The 23,875-nt window shown below is 44.0% G+C and overlaps 1 protein-coding gene across 1 annotated transcript in view; it reads left to right on the forward strand.

Annotated features, from left to right (window-relative positions):
* Positions 1 to 249: 249 nt before the first annotated feature.
* The window catches only part of LOC124044424 (semaphorin-5B-like), a 150,660-nt gene continuing 127,034 nt past the window's right edge, over positions 250 to 23,875 (forward strand). Inside the window, exons 1-3 of the mRNA XM_046364063.1 lie at positions 250 to 253; positions 625 to 1,124; positions 13,834 to 14,089. Of these exons, the coding sequence (XP_046220019.1) occupies positions 250 to 253; positions 625 to 1,124; positions 13,834 to 14,089 (760 nt within the window). The remainder of the gene's footprint in view (positions 254 to 624; positions 1,125 to 13,833; positions 14,090 to 23,875) is intronic.

The raw sequence follows: 23,875 nt of genomic DNA on the forward strand, positions 1-23,875 counted from the left end.
ATACAGTACAGGACCCATCGTGTCCTTGAAGCTACATTTGATTCTCTGAATATTGTGATGGCGAAATGCGTAGCTTCGCTTCATTTTATAGTGCTTTCCTGGGTGACTCAGAAGTTCAATCAGTTGTTCTAAGTTGAAAAACTATTACAAAAGGGACTGAATGTTGAGGTCCCCATGGAAGGCTTTTCCTCTTACTCTGAACTGCACTGCCGTACAAGCTTAGCCTCTGCAGGCTTAAAGAGATTCAGCATGGGTGTGTGTGTGTGTGTGTGTGTCTGTTCCGTGTGTGTGTCTCCAAGTAGCTAAGACTTGATTGAATTCAGCCAGGCCTCTCCCAGGCAGGTCACTCATGATCTTGACAGAGGGTCTTTTCATTGCCCCCCTGTCTGCCTGTCTGTCTCTGTGTGTGTGTCTGCACGCATGTGTGTGTTCACTTCAATTAGTGTGTGTGTGTGTGTGTGTGTGTGTGTGTGTGTGTGTGTGTGTGTGTGTGTGTGTGTGTGTGTGTGTGTGTGTGTGTGTGTGTGTGTGTGTGTGTGTGTGTGTGTGTGTGTGTGTGTACTAGTGGACAAGACAGGTTCTCTGATGGGGGGTGTTTCCATTGCCCCCCTGTCTGCCCTCCAGGCCGCCTTCTGCTGATGGGATCAGGACTGAGGCTCAGTACCATTAATAACAACCACAGCCTCCTGGACCCCTGGTCTATCGGGTCACTGTCCACAGCCTCCTGGACCCCTGGTCTATCGGGTCCCTGTCCACAGCCTCCTGGACCCCTGGTCTATCGGGTCCCTGTCCACAGCCTCCTGGACCCCAGGTCTATCGGGTCCCTGTCCACAGCCTCCTGGACCCCTGGTCTATCGGGTCCCTGTCCACAGCCTCCTGGACCCCTGGTCTATCGGGTCACTGTCCACAGCCTCCTGGACCCCTGGTCTATCGGGTCCCTGTCCACAGCCTCCTGGACCCCTGGTCTATCGGGTCACTGTCCACAGCCTCCTGGACCCCTGGTCTATCGGGTCCCTGTCTACAGCCTCCTGGACCCCTGGTCTATCGGGTCCCTGTCCACAGCCTCCTGGACCCCTGGTCTATCGGGTCACTGTCCACAGCCTCCTGGACCCCTGGTCTATTGGGTTACTGTCCACAGCCTCCTGGACCCCTGGTCCATTGGGTCACTGTCCACAGCAGACACACACTGTATTGCCATCAATACCTCAGATTATTAGCCTAGCTGTAAGGAAATTATGTGTGGGTGGTGTGTCTGTGTGTGTGTGTCTGTGCATGTGCGTTCCTGCGTGTGTGTGTGTATGTGTACATCCATCCAGCTGTTTCTCTGTGCATTCATGAGTCTATTCAGGAGTGTGCAGAGTCTTGTTAATCATATCAAGAGTTCTCTTTTGATCTATGCAGCTGTCCTTTTGAAGTCTGTTGTAATCAATTTGCTCATCATTTAAAGTGTCTGGCGGCCCTTGTGTGTGTGTTTTGTTTTGTTTTGTGTCCGCTCCAGTTAATGAGAACAGCACTCCTTCTGTTGTCCTTGAGATAGCAGCTAATTAGGCTGAGCCGGCTCTGCATCATTGGCTCATAATTCCCGCTTCACTCCCATAGAATGCCATGCAGCCCAGTAAAACGGTGTGATAATTCACTACAATCTGCTGAAATGATGGTGTTTGGTGGATTGCATGGCTCCAAGGAGAGGCTCTGGAGGTTGGTCATGTGTACGTGAGCAAGACAGCCTGTCTGATAGGCTATGACTTTTTTTTAATCGACCAATTCCAAAGCTGTAAGCAGATTCAAAGTAACCCCAACCCACATCTGTTTGTATGAGTATCGCAGCCATCCTGTTGACATCACACGCTCCTGTTATCAGTTCTTTTCAGCTGTGGCATACAACCCTGGCACATCTGTCTCCCATTATGGTGAGGATGGTGACACTTCAACATTTGTCCTTCATTGGTCCATCCCTGCGAGAGAGAGAGAGAGCAAGAGAGAGAGAGAGAGAGAGCTGACTCGGCCCTCACGGAGGTTCTTTATGAGTTCTCGTCTGTCTCGCCTGTCTCAGCACTCACGCTCTAAATTCTACCGAGGTTTGTGGACAGGATGGCAGTGAGTTACGACTGCAAGGAAAACCTTCATTCAATGCTCACACACACACAATTATACACTGACTCATACTGACACAGAAACACACACACACCTATCTTTCCGAAAGAACATTGAGTCTAAAATAATCGAGAGAGAGAGAGAGAGAGACAGAGAGAGAGACAGAGAGAGAGAGAGAGAGAGAGACAGAGACACAGAGAGAGAGAGAGAGAGAGAGAGAGAGACAGAGAGAGAGAGAGAGAGAGACAGAGAGAGAGAGAGAGAGAGAGAGAGAGAGAGAGAGAGACAGAGAGAGACAGAGAGAGACAGAGAGAGAGAGATCTAGCAAGAAATCGAACAAAAGAGAGAAAGGTGTTGACCTCTCCAACCCTGTTCACAACCTGGGTTTTGTGGGATGGACAATCAGAGGTCGTCACCCCTGGTTACTTGTACTCTTTGTGTTTCCTAGGGAAGAAACTGACCACTGAGAGAGACCTAGATGGAAGCCTTTTCAGAATAATTGATGACACAATTTATTTTGATACCATTAATATTTTTTTTTATAGAAGTAGAGTAGCACAGCCTATTTTCATTTTTTTTCTCAGAACGGGGTGAATTTTGGAAGTAATCAAACGCGATGGGGACAAGTCAAATGCAAGACAATGCTCTATACTACAGGCTTTGCATTGGAGCTTAGAGATTTGGAAATGGTATGTTGACTCAAACTGTGAGAGGTTAATATGGAACACATCAAAGGATTGGCTCAGTGATTCTCAGTGGACTCAGTGGTTCAAGGCAAGTTGTTGAGGAGCGGATCTTTCCCAATTCCAAGTTCCAACAAGGTATTTTTAAAAACAGTTTAATTAGAGGATCTAGCAGCAGTATCTCCTGTACAGCATAACCTCTTGTTTAACTATTTCATTTTGAAGGTTTTAACCGTTTGTTTAAAACACTACCTGCAAAACCACCCAAACAAATCAAAACAAGCCCCAGGGTTAAAATTCTCTCAGTAAAGGCTCATAGACTGTGCACAATGAAGAGGTATCAGGTAAACTTGAGATATGCACTTGATGTGACTTCTCTCTGTGTCCCAAATGGCACCCAAATGGCCCTGGTCAAAAGTAATCCACTATGTAGGGAATATGAGACTGTGAATACGAGAATGTGAGGTTCTCTGCCAACTAATGCCAATAATAGATATTTTGATGGACAGACACTGTGTGTTATTACAGATCAGACTGGGGTGGAGAGCTCTGTGGTTGTGTGTCTGGGTGTATGCGTCTCTGCGTGTGTGTGGGGCACACTGACAGGCCCAAAGATTGGAAGATACCATTTCCCTCCCCTTTCCCTCCCAAATACCCTTTCCCTCCCCTTTCCCTCCCAGATACCCTTTCCCTCCTTCTGACCAACCATACATCACTCTAGACTAGACACAGCATTACTATCTGGAGTCTGATGATACAAACGGTTCTCAAATTATCACTACATGACATGCCATATCAAATCCATTTAGCTGCTCACAGCGCAGTGTGATTGGAGGGCATTGTGATTGGAGGGCAGTGTGATTGGAGGGCAGTGTGATTGGAGGGCAGTGTGATTGGCGAACAGTGTGATTGGAGCGCAGTGTGATTGGAGGACAGTGTGGTTAGAGGGCAGTGTGATTGGAGGGCAGTGTGATTGGAGGGAAGTGTGATTGGAGGACAGTGTGATTGGAGGGCAGTGTGATTGGAGGGCAGTGTGATTGGACGGCAGTGTGATTGGAGGACAGTGCTATTGGAGGGCAGTGTGATTAGAAGGCAGTGTAATTGGAGGACAGTGTGATTGGAGGGTAGTGTTATTGGAAGGCAGTGTTATTGGAGGGCAGTATGATTGGAGGGCAGTGTTATTGGAGGACAGTGTGATTGGAGAGCAGTGTGATTGGAGGACAGTGTGATTGGAGGGCAGTGTGATTGGAGGGCAGTGTGATTGGAGGGCAGTGTTATTGGAGGGCAGTGTTATTGGAGAGCAGTGTGATTGGAGGGCAGTGTGATTGGAGAGCAGTGTGATTGGAGAGCAGTGTGATTGGAGAGCAGTGTGATTGGAGGACAGTGTGATTGGAGGGCAGTGTGATTGGAGGGCAGTGTGATTGGAGGACAGTGCTATTGGAGGGCAGTGTGATTAGAAGGCAGTGTAATTGGAGGACAGTGTGATTGGAGGACAGTGTGATTGGAGGGCAGTGTTATTGGAGGGCAGTGTTATTGGAGAGCAGTGTGATTGGAGGGCAGTGTGATTGGAGAGCAGTGCGATTGGAGAGCAGTGTGATTGGAGAGCAGTGTGATTGGAGAACAGTGCGATTAGAGGGCAGTGTGATTGGAGGGCAGTGTGATTGTAGGGCAGTGTGATTGGAGGGCAGTGTGATTAGGGGGCAGTGTGATTGGAGGACAGTGTGATTGGAGGGCAGTGTGATTGGAGGGCAGTGTGATTGGAGGGCAGTGTGATTGGAGGGCAGTGTGATTAGGGGGCAGTGTGATTGGACGTTAAGAACAGTTTAATAAGTGGCCCTCTCGCCTCAAGCCTTTGTATCCTAATCAAAATTGAATTTCTTCATTGTTGGAGCCTATTTTGACTCTTTGAACTGTGCTTCACACACCATAATAAAACCCTGGATGTGCTGTAACAAGTTGTTTTGTTACAATATAAATAAGGCAACGTTAAGGGGTGCAATCTGCGATTACTATCAGGACTTTTCTTCTGGAGTCTGTGTGTTGGAGTCTGAGTGGTGCAATGCAAGTTCTTCTCACTCAAAGCCTGTGTCCCAAATGGCACCATATTCCCTATATAGTGCACTACTTTTGACCAGGGCCCATAGGCATAGGTCCCTGGTCAAAATTAGTGCACTATAAGAAATAGGATTTCATTTGGGATGCAGACAGACTCTGAAGCAGTGCTAGAATACGTAACCACACCAGTCTGGGGAAACTGTAAGAGTGTAATAGGCTCTTCAACACTTGGATTTTCAGATTGGCAGCAAGGCCACTGGGTGCTTTCACTGATGTAGACAGACAGCAAGTGATGATTGCCCTCCCTGAGATTCTACTGGCTGCTGTGTATGAGTACTCACTTCCCAAAAAGACACAGCCCACAGACACACATTCTGTAGCACTACACAAAGACGAAGATATGCACTTTGTACTCTGTGGACTGTTTCCACTCTGGAGAATGCAAAGTGCAGACAGACACACAATCATATTATTTTGTTGTCTGGGGCTTTGTGCCTGGATAGATCACAGTCAAATAAATGACATTCCATATTATTTGTTACAACCCCATCACGTCCTGTCAATGCCGTCACTCCCATAGAATTAAAAATAGAATGTTTATTCCTATGCTCAGTCCCAATGCTCTTTTCTGTGTCCGAGACTCCGAGGTCAGATGTAATTCAAGCACATTCCTTGGAAAGCCATTTCTTCTGTTTTAACGGACCTACTCAAGTGTGAGCAAGGCGACTCAATAAAAGATTTCTACTACCCTCCCATCACCCTTTTACCAAAAAGGTCATTTTCTATCAGCCCTTCCTCATCTTGTCCCACATTCCTATGGTCTTCCCCAAGTGTGTAGCCTACATATTACCCCCCTCCTGCTCCCCTCCTCTTTGGCTCTTAACGGGCCTCATTGCCCCCCTCCCATCGCCCATTGCCCAGACCCCTATAGGCCATCTCAGAGCAGGCATTAAAAAGATTGGTGAGGTTCAGCTATTGAGTAGAATTAGACATGGTCAATGTAACTGCCGACGGGACCAAACCCCTTGGGGAGAAAGGGTGAGGAGGGAGGAGACAGGGGGAGGCTGAATAGGGATGAGAATATGGTAGCAATATGTTTGTTCGTGTGTGTGTGGAGGGGGAGTGTGGTGCCTCATGCCTACTAGTTATTTATGAGTTCAGGTGGTAAAAGACAGTGTTAGTTGAACGTATAATTGGTAAATGTTTTCAGATGCTATAGTGTGGTAATAGTTAGTAGGCTATAGATATGTCTTCTTACTGCCTAGATTTCTCTTGGGGCTATACAGTAGGTTGGTATGCTTTGCGCTCTTGCTGTGTGTGTTTGCTTACCGTAGTTATTTCCCTATAAGGGAACAATAAACACGACAAGCGGGAAGTGAAGTGTGCAGCACCTAATTTTTTTTTTTTTTAAAACAACATTTGATTATGTGGGTAATCAAATGGTTTTAATTGAGAAATGTGGATATTATGTAGATTTATTTGAGAAATGTGGAGATTAGGTACACTACCGTTCAAAAGCTTAGGGCCACTTAGAAATGTCCTTGCTTTTGAAAGAAAATCACATGAAAGAAAAGCAGAAGCATTGGCCCTTTTTTTTCAATTAAATTTTTCATACCCAAATCTAACTGCCTGTAGCTCAGGCCCTGAAGCAAGGATATGCATTTCCTTGGTACTATTTGAAAATAAATACTTTGACGTTTGTGGAAATGTGAAAGGAATGTAGGAGAATCTAACACATTAGATTTGGTAATAGATAATACAAAGAAAAAAACAACCGTTTCTTTTGTATTTTTTGTATCATCATCTTTGAAATGCAAGATAAAAGCCATCATGTATTATTCCAGCCCAGGTGCAATTTAGATATTGGCCACGAGATGGCAGCAGTGTATGTGCAAAGTTTAAGACTGATCCAAGGAACCATTGCATTTCTGTTAAAAAAATGTTGTATTAAGACTGCCCAAATGTGCCTAATTTGTTTATTAATAACTTTTCATGTTCAAATCTATGCACTCTCCTCAAACAATAGCATGGTATTCTTTCACTCTAACAGCTACTGTAAATTGGACAGTGCAGTTAGATGAACAAGAATTTAAGCTTTCTGCCAACATCAGATATGTCTATGTCCTGGGAAACGTTCTTGTTACTTACAACCACATGCTAATCACATTAGCCTACGTTAGCTCAACCGTCCTGCAGGGGACCCACCAATCCTGAAGAAGTTAATTATAATAACATCAAATTGATCAGGAATACAGTGTAGACATTGTTAAAGTTGTTAATTCCTATTGTAGCTGGAGACAGCAGATTTTTTTTATGGAATGTGTACATAGGCTTACAGAGGCCCATTCTCAGCTACCATCACTCCTGTGTTCCAATGGCAAGGCGTGTTAGCTAATTCAAGTTTATCATTTTAAAAGGCTAATTGATCATGAAAAACCCTTTTGTAATTACGTTAGCACAGTTGAAACTGTTGTTCTGATTAAAGAAGCAATAAAACTGGCAATAAAACTGGCCTTCTAGTTGAGTGTCTGGAGCATTTATGGGTTCGATTACAGGCTCAAAATGGCCAGAAACAAAGACAAAGTCTATTTTTGCTCTGAGAAATGAAGGCTATTCCATGCGAGAAATTGCCAAGGAATTGAAGATATTGTACAGAGCTGTGTACTACTCCCTTCATAGAACAGCGCAAACTGGCCCTAACCAGAATAGAAAGAGGAGTGGGAGGCCCTGGGGCACAACTGAGCAAGAGGACAAGTACATTAGAGTGTCTAGTTTGAGAAACAGACGCCTCACAAGTCCTCAACTGGCAGCTTCATTAAATAGCACCCGCAAAACACCAGTCTCAACGTCAACAGTGAAGAGGCGACACCGGTATGCTGGCCTTCTAGGCAGAGTTGCAAAGAAAAGCCATATCTCAGACTGGCCAATAACAAGAAAAGATTAAGATGGGCTAAAGAACACATACGTAGGACAGAGGAACTCTGCCAAGAAGGCCAGCATTCCAGAGTCGCCTCTTCACTGTTGACGATGAGACTGGTGTTTTGCGGGTACTATTTCATTCGTTTAAAGAAGGCCAGTTTTATTGCTTCTTTAATTAGAACAACAGTTTTCAGCTGTGCTAACATAATTGCAAAAATGTTTTCTAGTGATGATCAATCATTTTAAAATGATATACTTGGATTAGCTAACACAACGTGCCATTGGAACACAGGAGTGATGGTTGCTGATAATGTGCCTCTGTATGCCTATGTCGATATTCCTAAAATATCTGCCATTTCCAGTTACAATAGTCATTTACAACACTAACAATGTCTACACTGTATTTCTGATCAATTTGATGTTATTTTAATGGACAAAAAAAGAAGCTTTTCTTTAAAAAATAAGGACATTTCTAAGTGACCCCAAACTTTTGAACGGTAGTGTAGGTTGAATTGAGAAACGTGATATTATATAGGTTGAAATGAGAAACGTGATATTATATAGGTTGAATTGAGTAATGCGATATTATATAGGTTGAATTGAGAAACGTGGATATTATATAGGTTGAATTGAGAAACGTGATATTATGTAGGTTTAATTGAGAAACGTGGATATTATGTAGATTTAATTGAGAAACGTGATATGATGTAGGTTGAATTGAGAAACGTGATATGATGTAGGTTTAATTGAGAAACGTTTTATGATGTAGGTTTAATTGAGAAACAAGTGCTGTATTTCTTCTGCCACAAATCAGATACCTGGGAGCATCTTCTGATCTGATGAGCTGGTGTTAGTATTCCACTGGTACTAAAGCTAATGTCGAGGTTAGTGTGTTTGTGTGAGCTTGTGGTTGTGTGTGCGTGTATGTTTTTGTGTGTGTGTGTGTGTACATGTGTGTGCAACAGAAGGCTTAGTGAGAACAGCACATTTTTCATACACTTACTGCTCATGGGGCCTCAATAATACTGTACATCCTGATATAAGATGCTTAACAATCACATCCACTCAACATAACTTAAGATCAAATGCATCAAAGAACCCATTGGAGTGGAACCAGTTCTCCATGGAGACTTTCCCAAAGGAAATTACCAATTTAATTTCGATTATTTTTTTCTTGTTATTTTCTTGAAGCGTAAACATCAATAGCTACATCCGTTCATTCGCAGTGAAACACTTTATTTCTCTGATATGGGGTAGGTAGCCTACCTTGTTTTTTATGAACAGCACCAGTGATTGTATGCATCCCAAATGGCACCCTATTCCCTATTTTTCGTCAAAAGTAGTGCACTGCATAGGAAATAGGGTGCCATTTGGGACACAGACATTGTCTTCTCAATGGGCTGGAAGCAATTTAATCAGTGTCCTAATTGATTCAGATGAGATTTGGTTGAAGGACTTTCTATTGAGTTGTAATTAGAAGCAGTCCCCTGGGCAACAGGGTAGAGAGTAGACCCATCACCATCCGGATGAGGGAAGGTGCAGGCATGGGCGCTCAGGGCCCTAAATCATCCGTCTCCGGTATGGCGAAGAGTGGAGCCGGAGAGGAGAGCCAGTGATTCATCCTAAACCTTTATGGCTGGTAGGGAGAGAGAAACTGTCTGACACACCTGCTGGCCCAGCGGCCTTGTGGAATGGGATAAAAGCCCTCTGATATTATTAAAAGTCAAGAGTGTTTTGAAGGAGTTTTTATGGCCTCCATTCATCTGCTCCGCCTCTCCCTTCCTGTTCGTTGCTTTTGTTTGAGTGAAAAGGCAACATTTTGAGTGAGGCTGTTGCATTTAAAAGGTCTGAAAGACTGGGGGGGGCACCCCACCCCAAAGATGCACCCCACCCCAACCCACACACAGCAGAGAAAGAGAATATGAACAAGGGAAAGAAGACAAGCTATAAAGTGTCTCTACTCATAGGCTATTCTCCAGGGCCCTTTGCCTGCTATTGCACCATCCAAGCTACGCAACTATTTACATTTCATGGCATTAATCAGACTTCACTCTCTCTCACCTTGCTTTTAGATACGCAGTATGTGGGTATCACTTAGTGGGTAGGGAAAACATATTTAGCATTTTGGTCTAGAAGATGTACCTCCCTCGCTTTAGATGCTTTTCCTATGAGGGTATTTTCATGGCCTACAATACATCATCAATCTCTGAGCTGCTCTTTCTCTCTTCAGAACGTTTTCTCTGATGTGTCTTGACACACGCTGTGGGCTCAGTGCAAACACTCTACTCTACCTGGCCCCATCTACTTCAGACCTTGTTCAATATATTCACTGTTACCATAGCTACAGGATGGCATCCAATGTCATTGACTGAGCTGAGAGACAATATGAAATCAGAGCAATCTCAATGACTGGACCTCCCACCTCCTGTGTGTGTGTGTGTGTGTGTGTGTGTGTGTGTGTGTGTGTGTGTGTGTGTGTGTGTGTGTGTGTGTGTGTGTGTGTGTGTGTGTGTGTGTGTGTGTGTGTGTGTGTGTGTGTGTGTGTGTGTGTGTGTGTGTGTGTGTGTGTGTGTGTCGTGTGCATATGGGGGATTGTACCTCCTGCTTCCAACAGTAGTCACTCTGCTCGGTTGTCAGAGGGCTATTGACAGGGGACGTGTCTGGGCATTCATTAGTCAAAACCCCTGGAAGTTCCCCTCTAAGCCATGAGCACACTGTCCACAGTCCATGGATAATTTACTGACTGACTCCTTCTCCCAGCCAGGCAGTCTGTTATGTGTGTGTGTGTGTGTGTGTGTGTGTGTGTGTGTGTGTGTGTGTGTGTGTGTGTGTGTGTGTGTGTGTGTGTGTGTGTGTGTGTGTGTGTGTGTGTGTGTGTGTGTGTGTGTGTGTGTGTGTGTGTGTGTGTGTGTGTGTGTGTGTGTGTGTGTGTGTGTGTGTGTGTGTGTATCTCAGGGATTGTACCTCCTGCTTCCAACAGTAGTCACTCTGCTCGATTGTCAGAGGGCTATTGACAGGGGACGTGTCTGGGCATTCATTAGTCAAAACCCCTGGAAGTTCCCCTCTAAGCCATGAGCACACTGTCCACAGTCCATGGATAATTTACTGACAGCTACAAGTGTAGCTGTGGTGGCGAAGGCTTGGATTCACAAGTGGGATGTAAAAGTGTTGGATAGACAGCTGACAGAGAATCGACCGCCTTGGTTTCAATTTGGCAAGTAGCGTTCAAGCAGGAGAACAACAGAGAGGGTCTGTCCTACACTCTTAGACAAAAGGTGTTATCTAGAACCTAAAAGTTTTTTTGGGCTGTCCCCATAAGATAACCCTTGGAAGAACAATGTCTTTTTTCTTAGAGTGTAGTGGGCCTCTTTGATTGTCCTTGCTAAAGGAGCAGTGGTGGACACACTCACCCAGGCAAACACAGGCTTGGTGCCAGGTCTGCCTGCTAGCTGTGACTCAGAGGGGACTGTGGCCAGCTGTTCAAGGCTTTAATTCTCCAGTTTTGTGAGTTAGACATGTGTGTGAGTGTGTGCGTACTTGTGTGTGATTTGATGATGTGTGTATGTAGACTGATGAAACCACATCTGTCCACCCAAAGTGCCAGTGGAGCCTAGTCCACCCACTCACACCTCCACCTGCTGTTAGCGTTTACCCATGGGTCTAGTTGACTGTGTCTGTGCCAAGACCAGCACTGCTCTATGGGTGGTAGAGCTGCTGCTGGCCCTCCTGGTCTTCTCTCTCTACACCAGCCAAGCACTATTTTAATTAACACCAGTTCTATTTTAGTGTAGGGACTACCTTTAAGTTTGAATATACTTTACATAGCAGTGTATCTAACAGTAGTGTTTTCCTTTCTCGCAGATTCACTGCACACTTTTCACCGCAAATGATGTTCTAGCGAGGGTTGACATGAGGAATATTGCACCAAGTAACCCATCCCTTCTTGTAACTGTTTTCTGTATGCTTAGGGCTTTTCGATGTATGTCTAGTGGCACTTCTGTGTTCCTTGGCATCTACCCTGAGACTGTTGTGTTGACTGTTACTGTATTGTAATGACAAACATCCCAGCAGCTCATGTGCATTTGCCTAATTAGTTACCAGCTGTAGTGAGAGGGAGTGGGTTAATGGATTGTGGGCAATAAGGTTGATTTTAAACTCAACCAACCTAGTAATGTGTTATTGATCGGTCCATTTAAAGGAATACTATTACAAGGAGACCTAACCCTGTGAATGTGAGAGCAGGAAGTAAGTTATTAATCTACTTTACTGGTATTACGTGCCACAATGGTAACATTGTAAGAAGGCTCAAGGGTGGGTGATGATGGACTACAGGTTTCAGCCAGGCTGTATTCCCTTGTATATTATGTCTGCAGGAAATTACATTTACTACGAAGGAGGAAGTGGAGAATTGTGTGGTACTGTTCAAGGCTGCTTAACACGGTTTATTCTGGAGTGGCTGAGCTGAAATGCACTGAAAAAAAAGAGCTTGATTCAACGTACAATGATGTTGTTGAGCAAAACTCACAACAAAATGTTTATGTCTGCAAATGTTGTTCAGCAAATTCACAATCCTATTGCAGCGGGTTACCTTACAATTGTACGTTGAATCGACTTTTTAGTTTTTTACTGTGTGGCTGAAGGAAAAGACTATGTGCTTAACCCGACCTGGAGCCAGCGAAGTGCAGCCAAATGTAAAGTTTACATGAAGGCAAAAAGGCGCAACTATCACTCTTCAAGTTAAAACATTCGGCCAGTAGGTCAAAACATGAATGCTTTTATCTTAAAAAATTTACATTTTAAGAATGAGAGCTTATGTGAACTGAGATTGCAGCAATACCTAGGCAACTTAAGTACTGTGAGAGGTGTTGGGATGAAATGATGACTAAGATATTTCAGTTCTTCATGTGCTTTATCTACTCAAAACAATTAGTTTAAAACATTGTTTTCAGTATAGGGATCTCTCTAGAGAATGTATGAAGAGAGTGTTTTTCTTGTGTTAAGCTCATTTCTATGAGCCATAGATTTGAAGCTCACAGTGTTCTGGTACATTAACTCATGGTAACTTGCACTCCATTGAACAATCCACTACCCTTTCATTCAATTTTCTGATTTTAATCAGCCGTTAAATTAGCTTCTGAGGTTTAATTGCGTATTTTGAACGATTATGGTGAGGTCAGGGGTTAGGTACTTCACAGACATGGCTCCTCGGTGTTTAAGTGTCTCTGTTTGCAATTTTCTCTCCTCACTCTCTCACCTGTCTCTTTGTTTTTCACCTTGTTTCATATTCATATACACCACCGTTCAAAAGTTTGGGGTCACTTAGAAATGTCCTTGTTTTTGAAAGAAAAGCACATTTTTTGTCCATTAAAATAACATCAAATTGATCAGAAATTTGTAATTTAATGTTGTAAATGACTATTGTAGTTGGAAACGGCAGATTTTTTAGGAATATCAACATAGGCGTACAGAGGCCCATTACCAGCAACCATCACTCCTGTGTTCCAATGACACGTTGTGTTAGCTAATACAAGCTGCAAAGAAAAGTTGCGGAGTTTCAAAGAAAAAGCCTTATCTCAGACTGGCCAATAAAAAGAAAAGATTTAGATGGCCAAAAGAACACAGACACTGGACAGAGGAACTCTGCCTAGAAGGCCAGCATCCCGGAGTCACAGTTGACATTGAGACTGGTGTTTTGTGGGTACTATTTAATGAAGCTGCCAGTTGAGGACTTGTGAGGCGTCTGTTTCTCAAACTAGACACTCTAATGTACTTGTCCTCTTGCTCAGTTGTGCACCGGGGCCTCCCACTCCTCTTTCTATTCTGGTTAGTGCCAGTTTGCGCTGTTCTGTGAAGGTAGTAGTACACAGCGTTGTACGAGATCTTCAGTTCCTTGGTAATTTATCACATGGAAAAGCCTTCATTTCTCAGAACAAGAGTAGACTGACGAGTTTCAGAAGAAACACCAGTCTCCGGGATTGTACTTATGTGTCAGGAACCAGAAGTGTTATCATGCAACCACAGACTCTTTGCAACACATCTTCTTTTTCAAACACTCTCTCTTTCTTCCCTTATTTTCTCACAGTTGTATCCCAGAGGCCCACCTTGGCAGTTAGAGGAAAGGCTCCGCCCCCATCACCATGACAGCAGCGTTGCCACGGAACGCTGCCCCCCCTGTCTGTGCCTGGCCTGTTGCTCCTCCCCCTGCTTCTGCTGCCCCTCCCCATCGCACTGTCCCAGAAACCCATGCTGCCCTCCCCACCCGCCCCCACGCCCGCCCCCCCAGTACCTATCCCGGCCGGAGTGTACCCGGAGAGAACACCCTGTGGTCACCTTCCAAGGTAAGTCTTAATATACTGTACACTGTACACACCCTCCTGATTGGACAGAGCCATTCACGAGGCCCTTCCTCTAACGAATGTATGCAAACTTGATTATTTACAGTAGACTTAAACCCATTTTATTACTCGACATAACATTGGTCTTAGATACCCCATTTATAACACTCTCAATCCTTTCACCTCTATAATGCATAGTTTCATGACCTAAAGGCTCTTCTTGAACCAAAGTTTGGATGAAATTGTTTGACCTAAGAATGTTTTGCCAAAGGGATCAGTGTGAAACTGTACACCCATTATGATTAAATCAGTGAAGCGAATGACTGAACAGACTACAAGACTAACAGGTTACAGGGAGGAGCAGCCCTTGGTACAGACAAGCTTATAGCCATCTCTCATATCACGCTATACAGCAGGGGTCTCCAACCTTTTCTGGCAGGAGAGCTACTTAAAAAAGATTAAACATATCGCAAGCAACATTTTTTTATAGCTTTCAAATAGGCACATTATTCTTTTCTCCTCTACCCTGAAACTCTTCACCGGGTCCTTGGTGTACTAGAGATGTGTTTTACATCAATATACTGTACCTAGTAAGATAGTGGTTAATAAACAATATTTTGGCAAGACAGCCCCATAGAATTATCTTTTCTATTTTCCCAAATTCTGACACAACGGATGTGGATGTTCAGAGTTGATGTCAATGCTTAAATCACATCAGAAGACCGTTTTTGAGGCCTGGAAAAAAGTCATTCAAATTATCTTTGGTGTCATTCCCCTTTAATTGCACATTTAGCAAGAGAGGAACTGTGTCAATCTAGCGATGTTTCTGCTGTTAGGCCCACTGCTTCAGCACATGTCATGACAGTTTGCAAAACAATGGCAACACAATTGATACAAATAATCATGAAATAGTTCTGTCAGGTAAGCCTATTTTGTATTTAACAGTTAACATTTAATTGCGAAGGTTTTTGGGGAAAGTATTTCTGTCTACCCACAAGACGGCTATCATTAGCATCGACAACAGACAAGGGCAATATTGCTGGAAATTAATTGGCTGTTTAAACCAATAGTAGGTAGCCAGGGGTGGGATAATGTCAATGTGGCTTTGATTGGATAGTAGCCTGGCGCTTTATGTTTACGACAGTTTGCAATGGAACACATGACAAAATGCACATACTTTCTGGAATTGATTGGCGAGCTACTCATAAGTGGGCTGCGAGCTACTGATAGCTTGTGTTCCACCTGTTGGAGAACCCTGCTATACAGAGAGAAACAGAGATGCTTTATGTTGATGCCAGCACCGTTTGACAAACATACCAGTAGACAAGGAGATAAACACTTTTCATTTCAATCTTTCTGGCTGCCAGCTTCAATAATTCCACATGTTGGTTGGTTTACACACACTCAAATGCACATACACACATAACACAGACAGAGAGAACAGTGTGTACAGGGATATCCCCTTTATCTTCTCTGTTCATCTATGCAGCGGGTTAAGAAACAAGGTGTTCTCCATAGTGAGAACTAGACATGCAGAGTGAAGGAGGGAGGATAACACTCAAATGGCTGTTTATTTCAGGAGAAGGTGTTTTTGTTAACCTTTCCAAGGGCCACGAATAGATAGGTTGGTCAAATAAATTCTGTTCAGTGTGTGGAAAGGAAGACGGAAATAAATGGTGAAGTGAGAGCTAGAGGTTTTACTTATTATTGGAAATATGCCCAAACCTCTCTAAAATCGATGGGTCATATGAACGTTTCCTGGGGCCCCTATAACCTGCTTTTTATTGCAGTGCAGCATTATCACCTGAAATGGTCTTCTTTCACGGGCCAGTTTATTAATATGATCATGAGGTTCACCGGGGTCCAGATGGAGGGCTGGAAGCCAAGGAGGACTATTTTTTTCAAATTATTCAATTTTCCATTTCCAGATTCAGATATGAATGAATCAGTAGAAAAGAGCAGGGGATATCGTTAAGACTATTCAATGTCACCGTTTCAGCACAAGGCCATTCTCAAGACCTATTCAGTATCTCTAATGGTTAGTTACCTGAATCAAAAATATCCTTTCACTCAGCTCCATTCATACCTACCTACCTTTAGTGTGCTTACAGCTACCAGATAATCCTTAGACTGATGTCAGTGCTGCCTACTGCACATCAAAGGCATACTTCACCCACTTTAGGATGACTCTCACAGATGGAGAGCAGACGGTCCATTTGCTTTGCATAGGTGGCAGTATAACCCTTTATGTGGGGGGAGCAGCTATAGAAATGCCGGAACAATGAAGGTGTCAGGCTGAACCTGAGATTAGTCCCAGTGATTGATGAACGTTTTATCACAGGGTGGTGGAGCGGTCACTGAGCCAAGTCACCTTGTGGAGGGGTGGGGTGGGTTGCACACGGGATGGGGGCCTTTTAATCTGGCTGGGGTGATGTGTGTGTGTGTGTGTGTGTCTGAGCAGGGAGAAGGGATCAGGATCAGGGGCATCTTCTTGGCCTTTCTAGCCTCTGAAGCTGGTGCACTTCACTGGAGCATGGTGTTCCATCCTCATTTAGGGGCCCCTTCCCCATCCTCTTAAGATGTTTCTGGTGGCAGTGTGTTGACCGCCATACCGTGCCCCTCTTCTTTGAAAAGGCTTAAACGCCAAAACGGATCTCATGCCGAAAAAAGTCCCCTGACTGGCAGTGAGGCCCCTGACTGTATAATTTAGAGTAAAGGAAACAGTCACCGTGCTATTGCTGTTGAAGGACTGGACATGTCACTGAGTTTGTCCCAGTTGTTGTTTGACAAACGTGATCATTATCATACTCAAGGTGTTGGAGAGAGAAACTGTAAAAGGCTCTCTGTCATTATCATCCTCTTTGTCACCTCTGTCCCAGTGGCCAGTATCACATCTCACATCTATCCATCAAATGAGGCCTGTAGGAGAGATAATCTAGCATGATAAGAGGTGGTGCCAGAGTATCACCTCAGAATCATCTCCTCTCACATTCCATCCAGAGATCTGAGGCACGGAACCTCCATTCCTCCACCCTGGAGACGCCAAGTAGCCTAATATCTCATCTGAGCCTCCCAGTGATAGCCTGGTCCCAGATCAGATTGTGCTGTCTTGCTAACTTCTATGGTCATTGTCATTCCACGACCATAGGAGTTGGCTATACAGCACAAACAGATCGTAGGTTATTGCTTTCATCATTAATCTTGTTCTGGAGGCAGCTCTGCAGAGTGGTCACTAGCTGGCACAGCCACAAAGTCATAATTTCTGATTTTAAACCAAACCATAACCGTAGCCAACTGTTTTCAGTAATTCCTAACCCTAGCCTTAAATTAAGACCAAAAAGCTAATGTTTATTTTCAGGAATTTTTACAATGTAGCCAATTTTGACTTTACAGCTGGCACATCTAGTGGAAATAGCACAGTTCTGCCTCCAGGACAAGACTCATCCCAACACACGTCGTCAACCTGCAAAGAGATCTGGGAATAGGCTGTCCTGTTGAGGCCCTGACCATCCTAGTGTCTGGTCAAAAGTATTGCACTAAATAGGGAATAGGTTGCCATTTCAGACACAGACCTAGTTTGTCTGAACACGCAATACACCATCCTCAAACTCAGAAAGGCTTGAATCAGCCCACTAGTACAGTTGTACCCTGTCATCCATCCTGACCATTCAGCCACCCACAGAGAAAATAGCACCTATAACAAGGAGGTAACCATGATGATGCCAGGCACCTAGATGCATTTTACGGCTATGGGTCCATACCAGAGAGCAGTTGACTTGAACAGTGAACCCCACCAAGCATGCTGTACAATTCAGAGCAACTTGGCCATTGATTTGGAGGTGGGGGAAGGGGGGGGGCAGAGTTGTCTGTATTTTCAGCCTGCTGTCATGATGATTCCACTGAGGTTGTGTGTGAATAGGGAAGAGGAAGAAGAGGCATTTTAGTTGCAAAATTGCACATTTTCCTTTCAGAATTGTCGCTCTTAAAGCTGGTTCATCTGCTTCGTGAACTCAGTGAAACAAGTTGCAGAGCCATCTTCTTCTCGTCTCTTTCCTCTCCTCTCCTTCTCTCCTCTTTCCCCTCCTCTCCTCATCTCTCAACCCGAAGCTGCTGTAATAGGCAGTGGATTGTTTAGTCTTCTCCGGCAGGATTGTCTCGCTATCTGTTCCTGTCTGGATAATGACGCTGTCGTTTAAGCCGTGTCACTGTCCGAAGGGCCTCTTGAGATCTTGAGAAAGAGAGAGTGAAAGAGTGCAAGAGAGAGCAAGAGGAAGAGAGAGATGGTAAAAGTTCTCTGTGCCGTGATAACGGATAGAAAAGGGAGGTGTGAAAGTTTGAGCCCCCAGTGTGTGATTTGACTGGTCCTGTGATGGATCCATCAGTCATTGTGTTGAATGGTCCTCCAACACTTCAGTTCTCCTCAGACTGTTGTTAGCAGGCTGCTAGTAGGGATGCTGCTGGGGCTTCATGGTCACTTCTGATTGGCTATCTCACTCAGAGCCTGGGGAAGGAGGAAAATAATGGATGGAGGGGAAAGAGTTGGACTTTATTGGCACTTCAGTTGAGTTAAAGGGAGCGGTATTCTCTCTCTCTCTCTCTTTCTCTCTCGTTGTCTCTCTTTGTCGCAGAAAATGAGTCATAGTGGTACCTGCTCTGTGAGCCTCACTCTTGTCCTCAAACACACACCCTCTCCCACCTTTTCAAAGAAACAGGTGTAATGCTTCTCACCAGACTCCTTTGCCAAATGTCTAGCTGTCCTGGATGTTTTCGGAAAAGACACCTCATTTAAAATTTCTGCCTGGCTGGCTGCTAGACATGCCGATTACCCCCCTGGTTCTGAGTGTGTCCATCCATACCCCAGCGTAGTGTACGTGTGTCCAGCACAGCCCAGGCTCTCTGGAGTGGCCCCTGCCTCCATTATGACTGCTCACTCTGGAGGAGGGATGTGCTTCACTGAGGCATAGTAGCACTCACACAGGAATATATATATATATATATATATATATATATATATATATATATATATATATATATAAATGAGAGAGAGAGAGAGAGAGAGTTCATCTGGCAGGAAGCATCTGAATACTTCAGGCTGTGACACACCCACTTGGCCTTTTACCTGAGTTGGGCACGGTCCATGCTGTCTATTAGCATTGTTTGTCTGGGACATTTGGATCATTGTTATTTCATGCAACAGATGCTGTGGCTTTCCTGATACACCACTGTTCATTGAATCTGCCAAAAAGGATGCTTTCTCAGTCCTACCATGTTAGTAGTACTTAGTATGTGCTGAAAATGTCAATTCACTCAATGATACAGTGGGGCAAAAAAGTATTTAGTCAGCCACCAATTGTGCAAGTTCTCTCACTTAAAAATATGAGAGAGGCCTGTAATTTTCATCATAGGTACACTTCAACTATGACAGACAAAATGAGAAAAAAAATCCAGAAAATCACATTGTAGCCACTCCTTCGTTGCCCGGGCGGTGTGTTTGGGATCATTGTCATGCTGAAAGACCCAGCCACGTTTCATTCAATGCCCTTGCTGATGGAAGGAGGTTTTTACTCAAAATCTCACGATACATGGCCCCATTCATTCTTTCCTTTACACGGATCAGTCGTCCTGGTCCCTTTGCAGAAAAACAGCCCCAAAGCATGATGTTTCCACCCCCATGCTTCACAGTAGGTATGGTGTTCTTTGGATGCAACTCAGCATTCTTTGTCCTCCAAACACCACGAGTTGAGTTTTTACCAAACAGTTCTATTTGACCATATGACATTCTCCCAATCTTCTTCTGGATCATCCAAATGCTCTCTAGCAAACTTCAGATGGGCCTGGACATGTACTGGCTTAAGAAGGGGGACACGTCTGGCACTGCAGGATTTGAGTCCCTGGCGGCGTAATGTGTTACTGATGGTAGGCTTTGTTACTTTGGTCCCAGCTCTCTGCAGGTCATTCACTAGGTCCCCCCGTGTGGTTCTGGGATTTTTGCTCACCGTTCTTGTGATCATTTTGACCCCACAGGGTGAGATCTTGCGTGGAACCCCAGATCGAGGGAGATTATCAGTGGTCTTGCATGTCTTCCATTTCCTAATAATTGCTCCCACAGTTGATTTCTTCATACCAAGCTGCTTACCTATTGCAGATTCAGTCTTCCCAGCCTGGTGCAGGTCTACAATTTTGCTTCTGGTGTCCTTTGACAGCTCTTTGGTCTTGGCCATAGTGGAGTTTGGAGTGTGACTGTTTTAGATTGTGGACAGGTGTCTTTTATACCGATAACAAGTTCAAACAGGTGCCATTAATACAGGTAACGAGTGGAGGACAGAGGAGCCTCTTAAAGAAGAAGTTACAGGTCTGTGAGAGCCAGAAATCTTGCTTGTTTGTAGGTGACCAGATACTTATTTTCCACCATAATTTGCAAATAAATTCATTAAAAATCCTACAAGGTGATTTTCTGGATTGCTTTTCTCATTTTGTCTGTCATAGTTAAAGTGTACCTATGATGAAAATGACAGGCCTCTCTCATCTTTTTAAGTGGGAGAACTTGCAGAATTGGTGGCTGACTAAATACTTTTTGCCCCACTGTATATACATAATCTGTGAAATACAGTAGAATTAGCATAAACAACACCCTTCGATCTAACAGTTATATTGTCTGCAGGGTAACTATTTCACTTGTTTGCGTCTGTAATGACAGACAGGTGCCTTCAACACAATGTGTCATTCATACCTCATTAACTAGTTAGCCCCTGAGGGGAGCAATCAACACCATGCTCAATTCACGTACGAATGAGAAAAAGCATTTCTCACATTTGTTTTCTATGAAAATGTAATGTAATTAAAGTTCTGCCCCCAGAAGCCAAACTGTAACATAAGGCTCAAAAACATTTACTGCAAATAAATAGTTTTGGTTTCCAAGGTTATCGGACCGACCCCAAGGTCAACTGCCAGTGGTTTGTTATGGTTTGGGATTTGAACGTCAACAAAAGGCATTAACGTTCTGACAATAGAGGCCTACGCAGAACTGAGAGAAAACATCATCTCTCTCATTCTAATTAAACTGGTGATTTGAATACTGGAATAAAGAGTTGTCTATAATCTCGCATTAGATATTAATTCAAAAGCTTTGCACTCTGTTTTGCAATGGGGCCCTACCAGGCCCTGTCTTTCTGAAGGATATCTGGGGTCACACTCGCACAACAGCCGTCGCAGAGTAGTCTTCCTAGACTAGATAGGACTGATCATCAGGATCAACAAATTGCATGACTCTTAAACTCTGTTTCCATCATAACCCTGATGCCCAGCAAATCTGATATTAGCCAACTCAACAAGCTACCCAAAACACTACTGGATTAGGTGAAGGAAGATTGTGGTGGCAGAATGATGATGTCTGTGTATCGGGCTGTCCATTCATGTTGTTTTAGTGTACAAACTACAGGGATTCCATCAGATTGCATGAGATGAACGGATCTGGAATACGCTCGAGAGAGAGAGAGAGAGAGAGTTTGAGTTTCCTTTCCCTCAACTGTCTGTCTAATTCTGCAATTACTGAGAACAAATTTGGTGGGCTTTCCAAGCTGCCTTTGTGGCTGCCAAGCCCCCTTGTGTATACCTACTGTCTGTCTAATTCTGCAATTACTGAGAACAAATTTGGTGGGCTTTCCAAGCTGCCTTTGTGGCTGCCAAGCCCCCTTGTGTATACCTAGTATATTTGCGGTGAGACAGAGACACTACTTCTTATTCAATAGAGGCTGTCTTTCTGTTCAAAAAAAGCTGTGAGTCTTTTTTAATTCTGTCAATGTGGGTATATAAAGGTTAGGATTCATGTCCCCCTCGAGTGTCTAAGGCAGTGTCCACTCCCGCCAGCTCTGGTGGCTAATGCATTAATCTGTCACTCCACAGAACAGTGAAAAAAATGTAATAGTCGTCCATCAACTGCAGATCCAGGCCAGTGGCGTCTATTGGGGTGGAGGGCTTTCATATTTATCTCTCTTAATTGTTCTCTGTGTGTGTGTGTGTGTGTGTGTGTGTGTGTGTGTGTGTGTGTGTGTGTGTGTGTGTGTGTGTGTGTGTGTGTGTGTGTGTGTGTGTGTGTGTGTGTGTGTGTGTGTGTGTGTGTGTGTGTGTGTGTGTGTGTGTGTGTGTGTGTGTGTGATGGATTGCCCGACAGACTTTATGAGGTGAAGGGAGCTGGCCACCCATGTAAGACCATTTGTTAGCATGGAGATGAATGTCTGTCAAGATAGAAAGGCTTTTACTGTCAGAAAGCCTTTTAACAAAGTAAACAAGCCAAGCTGTCAAGTGAATCAAATTCAGCTGGCCACTTTGCAGGCTTATAAAAAGCTCTTGCATGTACCAGAACATTTATCTCTGTGTGACGTTATTACAATTCAATCAAAGAAAGGATATGTAACCTGTGAACAATTTTGGAACAAGATCGAGATCAGGTTCTATACCTGTCAACAGAGCAAATTCTTGGCTGATTTATTAAACATTACTCACTTGTTGGACACAGATCCAACATGATTGCATTAGACATGGTGTCCTTTCTATGTGTGTGTTTGTTGGCTGCTGTGTGTGGTGTGTGTGTGTGTGAATGGGATGACCCAGAGGTTATCAACACCCTCCTACACCCGGAGAACTCACTCTGCTGTCAACACTACTCCCACTCACACTGTCTCTCCTGGCATGCCTGCGCACACACATGCATACACACACACACACACACACACGCACGCACGCACGCACGCACGCACACGCACGCACACGCACACACATGCATGCATACAGTATACTACACTCCCACTCCCCATATCTCTCCTCGCACACTTGGCACGGCACGCCACACTCCCCCAGACAGCCATCGTATGCTGGATACACGTGCTAGTTAGTTAGAGGCCCCTGGGTAACCATGTCACTTAACCACACTCTGACATGGTTTTTGCAAAGTGTGACTGTTTTGACAGTGTTTATGGAACGTGGTGTGTGGAGGTTGTTAAAGCTAATGTAACCCTTTCTGCTCTGTTCTGATCTGACGACCATCTTGGAAGTTGATTGTGCAAGATGATGTGCAGTACAGCACAAACACTCCGTTACTCTCTGCACAGTCCACCACCACCTCTATTAAACATTACTCACTTGTTGGACACAGATCCAACATGATTGCATTAGACATGGTGTCCTTTCTATGTGTGTGTTTGTTGGCTGCTGTGTGTGGTGTGTGTGTGTGACAATGTTTAATCTTCAACACAGATTAGGTGTGTGGATAAGCCTGTGAGAGATATGTCCCCTCTTCTCTCCTTCCCCTCCCTCTCTCTCCCCCTTCGCTCCAGGCTTCATCAATAGCCATTAATCACACAGTTTGACATGTAGATGTTTCTTCTCATTCAGTGTATGTGTGGTGTGTGTTCTTGTTTTGTCCATGTACGTTTTCTAGATAAGCACGTCCCCATACAAGACATTCAACCACATAATTACATGTTCAACCTGAGTGGGTTGGATGTGTGTTAAATGGGAAATCTGCAATTGGTACATCTATTTTTAGACTTTTTAATTAATGATATATATAGTACCAGTCAAAGGTTTGGACACACCCATTCCAGGGTTTTTCTTCATTTTTACTGGTTTCTACATTGTAGAATAATAGTGAAGACCTCAAAACTATTAAATAACTCATATAGAATCATGTAATTTAGTAACAAAATATATTAGTATATTAGTATATTTAGTATCAAAATATATTTTACATTTGAGATTCTTCGAAGTAGCCACCCTTTGCCTTGATGACAA

Source organism: Oncorhynchus gorbuscha, linkage group LG09 (assembly GCF_021184085.1).
Source record: "Oncorhynchus gorbuscha isolate QuinsamMale2020 ecotype Even-year linkage group LG09, OgorEven_v1.0, whole genome shotgun sequence".
In the NCBI taxonomy this organism is placed as follows: Eukaryota; Metazoa; Chordata; class Actinopteri; order Salmoniformes; family Salmonidae; genus Oncorhynchus; species Oncorhynchus gorbuscha.